This window comes from Ascaphus truei, chromosome 1, assembly GCF_040206685.1.
Source record: "Ascaphus truei isolate aAscTru1 chromosome 1, aAscTru1.hap1, whole genome shotgun sequence".
Classification (NCBI taxonomy): Eukaryota; Metazoa; Chordata; class Amphibia; order Anura; family Ascaphidae; genus Ascaphus; species Ascaphus truei.
The window spans coordinates 92,989,330-92,999,701 of NC_134483.1; the positions used below are offsets into that span (position 1 = coordinate 92,989,330).

General features: G+C 39.8%; 1 protein-coding gene across 2 annotated transcripts; it reads right to left on the minus strand.

Annotated features, from left to right (window-relative positions):
* Positions 1–275: 275 nt before the first annotated feature.
* On the minus strand, positions 276–9,612 carry TMEM174 (transmembrane protein 174). 2 transcript variants are annotated; one of them, XM_075591828.1, is made up of 3 exons: positions 8,755–9,543; positions 3,817–3,915; positions 276–1,253 (listed from the first exon to the last, which is right to left on the minus strand). In XM_075591828.1, the coding sequence occupies exons 1-3, from the start codon at positions 9,387–9,389 to the stop codon at positions 1,211–1,213; spliced, it is 777 nt and encodes a 258-aa protein (XP_075447943.1). In that variant the 5' UTR covers positions 9,390–9,543; the 3' UTR covers positions 276–1,210. The 2 variants fall into 2 exon arrangements, 1 of the variants encoding a protein (XP_075447943.1); XR_012799982.1 differs by lacking the exon at positions 276–1,253 and adding an exon at positions 4,938–5,056 and having other exon boundaries at positions 3,834–3,915; positions 8,755–9,612.
* Between the last annotated feature and the right edge of the window lie 760 nt (positions 9,613–10,372).

The window sequence follows — 10,372 nt, forward strand, 5'->3', positions numbered from 1 at the left end:
GTGCACAAGTAGCAGGTTAATGGGTCACATGCTGATGGCGGGAAGAAAGCATGCTCTGAACCCTATTATGTCTTGTGTTATGATAACTGAGCTTGTGTGATGGGAAATAGAGTAACTCAAAAATAATTGACTCCTTTCTTGTTGACTTCGTTATTTTATCTACTGTATGATACATTGTAAAACTACTTCTATATTTGTTCACCCCAGAGCAAAAGAGCATGTTCCCCCCCTCAGGCTAACCAGGAAAGAAAAAAGACACAGCTCAGATGTTCAGTCTAATTTTGAAGCAATATTTACATACCTTTCATTTATTTATTCACAAATACATGAAATTGTTCACCAGGGCATGTAAATAAACCAAGCCAGTAGATCTCATTTGTACCCTTACTAGTTACATACACATGTATGCAGGACTAATTATAATTCTATTTACTAAAACAAAATTATTTTGTGTAACACTTAGAAAACCATCTGGCAGACACACACAGACCAACTCCGATATTTTGACAATGACGCAAAATGAAAATGTAATTTCTAGAGAAATATTATATGTTACAAAATACACCATTTACTCTGATTCATAATATTGTTTTGGTGTCCATTCTCCAATTATCCTTAATGTGTTTATATAAAGTTGCACAGACAAATGGAGGGATCTAATTGCATAACAAAAATGTAAGCTCGGTAAAACCAAATAACATACAGTACTAACACAGAGGAAAGAAACAGATGTCTTCCTGGAGGTTGGAAGTAACCATTCTATACATTAAATAACTAAACTTGGAGTCATATACTATGTTTTGTAGTTATTGCTTACATATGCCTCTTGATTTTTGTGCCTGAGGGTTAGAGAAATATAAGCATATAAAAGAACATACATCCTGTCCAGGGTTTGGTATACAGAGTTTTATAAGCATACAGATTGTGATATAACCCCCGTTATTTTCTGCTCTATTATCAAAATGTCAGATAGGCTTCAGTACAAGTTGAAAGACCTTAATGTATGGAGTTCATGTTTTTTGTTATCTTTTTAAATTAAGGGCCTTATTATATACACATATAATACACAGAGGATACAGTATTTCGACAGAGGACCAAACACGTCTTCATAATTCCAGGTAGTTTGGTTAACTGCAGGTATCTTCATGTCCATAATATTCCATTTCAAGAAGAAAACGAGAAGTGTTTGTGCTGTTGTTGAAAACTGCGGTCAGGGCAGATCCGGACTATGGTTTGTAGTTCTGGTTCCAAAACTATAAAAACACATAGAATATATATATATATATGTGTGTGTGTGTGTGTGTGTGTGTGTGTGTGTGTGTGTGTGTGTGTGTGTGTGTGTGTGTGTGTGTGTGTGTGTGTGTGTGTGTGTGTGTGTGTGTGTGTGTGTGTGTGTGTGTGTGTGTGTGTGTAAAATTGCTTAAATGGACAACTAATACTGTATATTGCTTATAAACACAGAAAGAATATGGTGCTGAAAAAATGACAGACATGATGAGAACAGTTTAATGGCACTTAGATTTGTTTGGGTATGAATACGGTTTACAAATGTCTGATTGAAGCATCTCAATGTAGGTTTGAGTGAGTGAGAAAATGTTCTTTACAGATTTACCGCTATGGAGTGTAGAATTTTGCTTAAGCCGCCCTTGATCAAATCAGTAATAAAATGCTTTCTTCTACCAAGCGAGTACCATGAAATGTACTCCCAGAAGGAGGAACGTATGCTGATCCAGTAAGAAATATGAAACTTTTCGCCCTTACAGTACCTTCGTTGTCGTCGGCATCTCACGGTGTCCTCAAGCATCATTCCAACATCCTCCCAGCATCTCCTGTTGCAACCCCTCAATATGGCTGCGCGGCGTCACATGACGCCACGTTGCCATGACAATGGGATGTTAAGTGACGTCACGCGGCAACAAGTTACCATGACAACAGGACACCTTATTGCACCGATGCATCATGTGATGTCATGTTGTCATGGCAACGCGTGGCGTCGTGATGTTGCAATGAGCGTCTCATTCTCGTGGCAATGGGTGTCATGTGATGCTGTGACATCACGTAGCGTTCTCGTTGACATGGCAATGCGGCCATTTGACGCCGCGTGGCTATGTTGACAGGAGTTACTTGCAGGGGAAGATGCCGGGAGGACGCTGACACCGAACGCCACCATCCGGAGGTTTACTAGGTAAACCGGGAGCCTGGAGATACGTGGTCAAAACTCATAGTCTCTGGGTCAAACCCGGAGTTGTGGCATCCCTGGTCTGAATACTAAACTGAACGCAATTCATATGGGGTTTCCTTTAAGTAAAAAATATAGTGTAAATGTCGATTTCCGATTACTTTGTAAACCAAAATCCTTACCATGTTTAACTAATTTCAATATCATTTCATGGTACTCACATGGATTGTTTGAATGATATCTGTAGATTCACTAACCACTCCCATGTTGAAGTTGGTAATAACATGCTGGGAAGCACACAGTAACATAGGGATTGGGAAGTAGCAGTGTGCTGTGTTATACAGGGTTCACCGTCTCGATGGAACAAAATGTTGGGCAAAATTCCACAAAGTTCTCTAGGAAAGATTTCTAGAGAAACGAAGGGCCTGTATATCCATATACATTTCTCAAACACAAGTCATAAGTGCATAACAGTTCTGCTGGTTTTTAGTGACATATAAAAAGGCAAAAGAGGTTAAAAGTACATTTGATTAAAAACAAATCTGGTGCTATGTTCGCAAGTATCAGGTAAGCTTTAATGCTAAGAGAAGACTCTTCCAAATGACTCATCATCAGTATATGACCTATTCTTATTGTGAGCTCCATGTGATGCCCTTTTACAGCAAATTGCCAGAATTATTATAATTTTTTTTCTGAGCTATTTTTTATTGCATTTAATTATTTAATTATAAAGGCCCAAAGCCTGCAGTAGAGTGTCCACATGGCACCTGCTGTTCTCATTTTCTCCACTTCAGCAGGTGGCAACGGGTGCTTTCCACGCAGACTACAAAAGGTATTATACAAAAAATGTCTTCTTAGATAAAATTCTTTGAGGTATTTTAATGCCACTTAGTAAGAAGGGATTAGCAGCCACATTAATTTAGGTTAGGGCTCATTAATTAAGAATAAAATACTCAGTTTTAAAAAAATCAGTGAGTAGGAAAAAAACTAGAGAGGTGAAAACAGACACTAAATTGTACAGGATTATGAGGAAATCTTTGCAAAATATACTTCTAAGTGGGTGATCAAGGCAAATATGGAGAAAGCTGGACACCTATTGTGTCATTGCTATCTTGCATCTCTGCGTTAATGTTTCAAGATCCTTGCTCCAAGCTTTGCACTGTCTACAGTATGTCAGCTTGTGATTTGGGGAATGTGAATAGGAGGAGTTAGGGAGGAGTTACCTGACCCACAGATGATTATGAGATGAATCCAAGTCTGCGTCTCTGTGGGTCTTTTTTTTTGGTTTAGTATTTGCATCAATAAAAATCAGCAACTAAGTAGCGAACATTTTCCTCCCTAACGATTTGCATCATATGTAGGACACTGTCTAACACTATATGCAAAAGCAAGCAGAAAATAGAGCAACCGGTCGAAAATAATCTTCTATTGGCAGGCTCTTTACTTTGATAGATCACCCGCTTAGCTTCTCACATTTATATTCATTCGACCTGGGGAACTTTATCTGAAGTATGCAGGTAAAATGTAAATACAAGAGGGCTTGCATTGAATTTGGAGTCAGAATATCAACCCACATTCTCTCCACTGCAGGATACAGTTCTGCCAGCTAGAAGTGCACTACGCAATTCATTACTTACTCCATTGTGGAAAATATTTCCTCATACGAAGGTGGGGGTCCACTGTGCCTGCTGTTTATTCTCAGCAAATCTTCAGGAAGCTCCGTAGCATCAAGAGACCTGTAAAGTTGAAAAAAGTGTTAAAGCCGTACCGGTCAACTACATCCAGTCCAGGTCAACAGTGTGATAATGAGTCTGACATATGGCAAAATCAGGATCCCCCTGGGGCGTCCTGCTTCTTGCTTTATGCCCCTGGTCTTTCCCACTTAAGTGTCCCCCATCAGCCACAGGTGCTGCTGATTGGGAAGGGCACTTAGTAGCCACCTATGTATTAAAATTTGCTCCGTTTCTTGTTAACTAGACACGACGGAAAACTTTGGTCCTCCCGACAGCAGATGCCCTTGGCTGAGCTCCCTGACTGCACCTTTAATTATGCATTTTTATTCCTACGGTGTCTGTAAGCCTCCCAACATACCACATAGATTGCACTTATCCCCATCATTTGTACCTTATTTACCTTGTATTGTAATAAATAAAACGATACAAAACAGTAGTTTCTGTTCTCCTGCCACTCCTCCCGCTCCCTCTGAGAGTCAACAGCAGTGGCAGTAAGAGGGTAGTGACCTGGAGATTCCCATTGGTCCAGGCACATACCAGTCACAGTCAGGCCAGGAGTGGTGCAAAATTGGGGAAAGAAAAGGGGGTAGTGGTAAAGAGAAATGGGAAATAAGGATTCAATGGGAAGAGTGAAATGGAAAGGGTCTTGGGTAGAGAACAGGACATGGAAAGTGTAGGGGGAAAGGGGTAAGAGAGACAAAAGTTGTTAGGAGGGAGAGCCAATGAAGCACAAAAGAGAAGAGAGAAGGGACAGAAAATCAAGCAGGAAGATATACTCAGAATAGGAAAGTGGTTACCAAGTAACAAGAGGTAGGAGTAGGGTAGGGTTGCCAGATGTCCCATATGTACGTGATTGTCCCTTATTTCATTGACTTGTCCCATTGTCCCGGAAAGGGACACATTTTGTTGGGATTCATAACTGTCCCGTATTTTAGCGTCTTGACGTGAAATGCCTGAACTTAAAATGACTGTAATGAAATCAGTCATAAAAATGTCATAGATTTGTACATGAGTGTAATAGTTACCTTTTCCGATAGGTGTCGTCTTACTAAATTATTAAAATAATAAAGTTAGGACACTGCCTGGTCATCTCATAATACCATCACACCCACACCCAGTATAGGTGTTACTTTTTCTCCCACCGCTACTTGTTAGTTCAGTGCACGGATTTCCCCACACGGTCAACAGCAGAGATGGAAAAAAAACAAAGAATATAGCGGTCAAGCGGGAGATACCATTCACCTTGACCATTTGCAAATCATTCTATCACTCATTATAACGTCACATTTTCGTACTGGATTTCGGCGCCCGTATTATAAAAACCCTAGCGTAGGGTAAGTGAGGGAAGGAGGTATTTGGCCCCACAGGCCAATGCATCTTCTTTTCCTCCCCACTTCATCCTCAAACATTTCTGCTGACGTTTATAACAAAGGGGCTGACACAACCCAGTAAAATAGAAACACAAAACCATGATACTTATGACACTGTTCACCTGGCGTTAGTTGGTATGTATATCGTAATAATAAAGCTATCTGCAAATTGCAAATCCGAGCTAGAAACTGTAATTACACAAACAAATCCAGAGAGAATGTGACGCACCGCCAAAGAGAGTGGGTCCACAATGTAATAAAAAATTGGTCTTTTATTCGTCCATATGAAGAAACAGAGGTGAAAACCTCCTACATGTTTCGTGACCCAGTACTTTTTCAAGGAGTACCTTAAAAAAGTGCTGGGTAACGAAACATGTAGGAGGTTTTCACCTCTGTTTCTTCATATGGACAAATAAAAGACCAATTTTTTATTACATTGTGGACCCACTCTCTTTGGCGGTGCGTCACATTCTCTCTGGATTTGTTTGTGGATGTCTCAACAGTGACAGCACGCCTGAGCACGGACATAGGACGGGATACTCCTGATATGTGAGTAACAGACCCTATACTATTATTGTGCACGTGGTTCAGCTAGATCCAGGGGTCATCCTAATGAGGGGCTTTGTGGTGAGTTTATTCCCGTTACCTTGCCCCTTCAAAGATTATTGGTCCCCATGAAGATGGCAGACCACTCAAGAACTGTGTCTGGTTTGTTCCCTAAGCCCTGGTAAGTTCCCTAAGCTGTGGACTTATATAGAAGATACTTATATGATAGATCCGACACTAGAGCGCTTGCATCACTGAACATTCTCTGCATATAGAAAATGTAATTAGATGATTGTTTACCTAAATCTTTTCTCTATGTGCTTCATAGCTCCAGCCTGTGTCATTTGAGGCCAGCACTACTGTGCAGAAGCACCAAATTCAACAAGCTCGTCTTCACAAGATGAAACTCAATAACTCCGTCACATTCTTTTTCTGGTACAGTATTTGCAATGTAAATTATGTACTTTCCACTGGTGTCATTAGAAAATGAAAAACAAATCCATGTACCATGTATGTGATATACTGTAATGACTGCATACCCGTTAAGTTTAGTTCAGCCCTGTAATTTTCCACCGATTACGTTATGGCAGCACTTCACTACCATATATAGACTAAAACACTTTTGAATAAGTGATCTATGTAACTTTTACAAGTTTGCAATGATTTACAGCTGATCATGAAGGTTCATTATTAAAGGGACATTTCTTTCTTAAGACTAAAAAATACCAATGGCAGGCACATGTTATACAAGTATTTCTAAATCATTTTTATAGTTTGTTTATAAACATGGAGAGCGGAGACATGGGAGAGGGTTGATGTCCTCTGGTTGCTCCTTTTTGTCTCATATCACTGGGTGTCCAACAAGTGCTTACACAGCCATGGTCCTCTTATCTTTATAGGCTCTCTGATAATGATAGGGTGGGCTAAGGGAAAAGAAAACACTGGGTGGATAAACACTCTCCCTAAAATGCAATTTGTAAATAGTTTGGAAATAGTTTCCTAAGAAATAGAAGCAGACATTATATTCGCTTTTACTGTGGTTAGATGTGTTTAAGGAAGCCTATTAAGTGTCAAATTGTTTGCAAAAAGTTGTTGTTTTTTGGCTGAGAATGCAAATGTAGGTATGATTATACATGTTTAAGATTGTTAAATTCTTGAACAAATGTTGTTTCCAAGTCAGCTGTTCGGGATTGCTCTCTAAGCTCGTTCTCTGCCTTGAAGTATAATGTAGCGGGCACACAGGTTAATGACATAATAAATACATGTGATGAAGTAACATTTTAAAACAATATATTTTGTAGAAATATCTAGACGCAAAAAAGTTATGGTGAGTAAAAAAAAGTGACAAACTCTCCACTGTACAGTGTGCAGCAAATAAAAATATCACTGGCCCAGCTTTTTTCAGCACAGCCTGGGTTAAAGCATTGCATACCCAGTAATCCTGCTCACAGACCACTGTTTTGACCTTTTAGGTCTCATCAGTGCGAGGTTGGTTACTGGATTTACAATGTGAAGCTGGAAGTGGCTACAACCAGACACAAAACAAGTTATGGTGAGTAAAAAAAGTGACAAAAACCCTCCACCGTACAGTGTACAGCAAAATAAAACCACCACCACCACTTGTGAGCACATTCACATGTCTCAGACAGGTCTGCAACCCTGACTTTCACCATTATCTCCTAGCATACAGTGCTTCCACTGCAGCAAGGGATTCTGGGAAATGACATACACATGAGCACACAGTGTCACCTTTTGCTTCTTATCCATTTTAACATGGACTCCTATAAGCTTATGCTTGCCATGGTATTTTTATTTGATGTACACAGTATAGTGCCAATTCACTAATTCACCAATACTGAATTAGCATCACAGATTTTAAACTGAAAAGTAAACAATAGGTAGACCTAATTTTTAAAAAAATTTTTTTTACGTGGACAGACTTTTAAAAAATCATCTAATTTGTCACATAAGCTACAAATTATGTAATAGAAAGCTAATAATATGTTTTGTTATAAAGCACTGCAGTGTACACAAAGATGTACATAAAATATTTGAGGCACGGGTCACTGCCTCGTAGAGCTAATAATTTAATTTTGGATGCTTCAGGCTAGAGGCCTGAAATTAATTTACCATTATCACCAAAGGGGAAAAACATACCAATGGCACTATTCCTTCTCCATCTGAAATGGTGTGTAGGTGTAAATGGCCCTATTATTCCATAACCTGTTCTGTTGCCTATAACGAAAACCGCTGCTTACTTAGCAAAGTCAGGAAATGTAGTGGACTTTGTGTGATATTTTTTCTTAATTCATAAACACCGACGTGTTGGAGTGTTATTAGATTCAAATTAATGAAGGCGCTCTGTGTGCCGGCAGGTATATAAAAATCCCTCTCTACTGCATGTACATGGATATGTGCCCTTCCCAATGCAAGGATATATATTACATTGTCCTCCTAATAAATCTATAAATCTGATGACCCTTGGGAGGGGGAAATGCATTTGATTGAGGTCCTTCAAAGGTGCAGGATTGTACACCTGACAACAGAGCCAGGTCATCAGATCACATTTAGACGGGCACATATCTACGTATAGGGAGTTATAGGGGGTTATAAACTGTGATGGTGCCAATTGGGGAACTAGCACACAGAAACTCCTACTGAAGTCAATTAGCATTTCTGTGTAATTGGTAATATTGCAGTTTAATGAATAACTCCCAAATAAAGAAATTAATAAAATATTTTCCTACACAAAACATTGAAGACAAAGCTATTTACCTTAGGTCTGTAATATGTGCATGCATGAGTGTGTGTATCCTATTAGTTAGTAAATCTGTATGTACATGCAGCTAAAGGTGTCAAATGTATTATCTCCCTAAATATTCGTTTTTTATGTGTACGGCTTATCAAAAAACGTAAAGATACCGACCTCTCATTTCCACTGTCCGCAGATTGCTGAGTAGGAAACAGATCATCTTCTACAAAACTTGGATTGTCCAGGGGATAAATGCTATAATACTGAGGGGGACATAACGTTGAAGTTGCTGTTGCCCCATTAGACAAGCTCGCATTGCTAGGATGGGGTAGTGGGGGTAGACAGGTTGCGTTCATTGTATTGCCATCGTGAGATGTGTATGGAGGAGGAATGTATTGTACCACAGTAGCACCATGAAAAGTTATAGGCTGATTTATTCCAGTAAAAACGAAGGACTGTCCAGCCGTAGTCTGTTCTACGTCTGATGCTGCTTCTTCACTGTTCTTGCAAGACTTACATGTAAGCATCTTAAACCTGCACACTGAAATCAGTGCAAAAGTTACACCGACAGAGAGCAGGATGGGTCCTAACAGCTGGGTCCATTCAAAGTTAGCAAATCCTTCTTGCCTGATCCATCCCATGACAGTGAACGTGATGCCCACCAGGCCCAAAAAGATTCCAGAAAATAGCAAAGTGGCCCCAGCTTTATCACCGTCGGACACGTGGACATCAGGTCTGTTATTTGGGTACGGGGTGACAGAAAACACGTTGAGAGAAAAATCATCCATTGGGTTGTTATTCTGCTCCATTATTGTGAACCTAGCGCTTCCTCGTGCAGGTTAGAAAGAAACTCCTGGCTGCATGCAAAGGTAAAAGTTCAGATTACTTGTGAGAATATTACGCTCACATGATTACTTCTTATATGAAAGCAGACTTTGGTTGGAACTTGCAAAGTATAAAGGTCTGAGCAGTGGAGCTGAAACAGCGCACACAAATACTGTAGCTCTTATATCCTCATACTGTATTTTTTTTCTGTTAGAGGTACATTTACTCCAAGTCATGGTTAAATACATTCTCATCAAATCTTTCTTGAGTAGTTCCAGAGTGAAATGGGCATGAAAGATGGAAATATCTTCATGCTGCGCCATTGCTCACAAAGGTTGCGGGGAAGGGAATAAACTCACCCTTTCCCAAGTGCATAAGTACAGTGAGTGCCATACGGGTACACTCTACCCACTCCGGACGTTTTGGATAGTCTGCTTGTCTCCAATCGGTCAGTGTGCACGCTCTGCTCCATCTTGCTGGTGCTCTTACTTCCGCGTCAGCGGCTTAGGAGTCCCAGATTTGTTCTCCGACCCAGATATACGGTGTCCTCGGAGGGCCGCTTCTATGGAAGAATAATATTTTCACATTATTCCTATGCATAGCTATAATCAGGTTTTTCTCTTTCATAGCTATAAGAAGAGCCATGCTTTGTGTTTCATTGCGTTATGGGTTAAGTGAAATTGTGTGTCTGTGAAACAAATATTTCCTTCGAACTTTCTTTAGTGCTGAAACTGTAAGTTCTTTGTTTAGCTGGGGCCCTCGTCTTATCTACTAACTCCCCCTTTTAACGTCAGAGATGCACAGCTGTCGGCCTTGAGAAAGATAACGTAGTTTAGCACGAGTTTTATTTTTGCTTAATCTGCTAAAATATATGTATATTGCAAAATGTATAACCAAGTAACTGCAAGAAAAACCAGATAAAGAAAAGTAAGATGTCCAATTAAGTCATAAATGCTGATATTGTGAT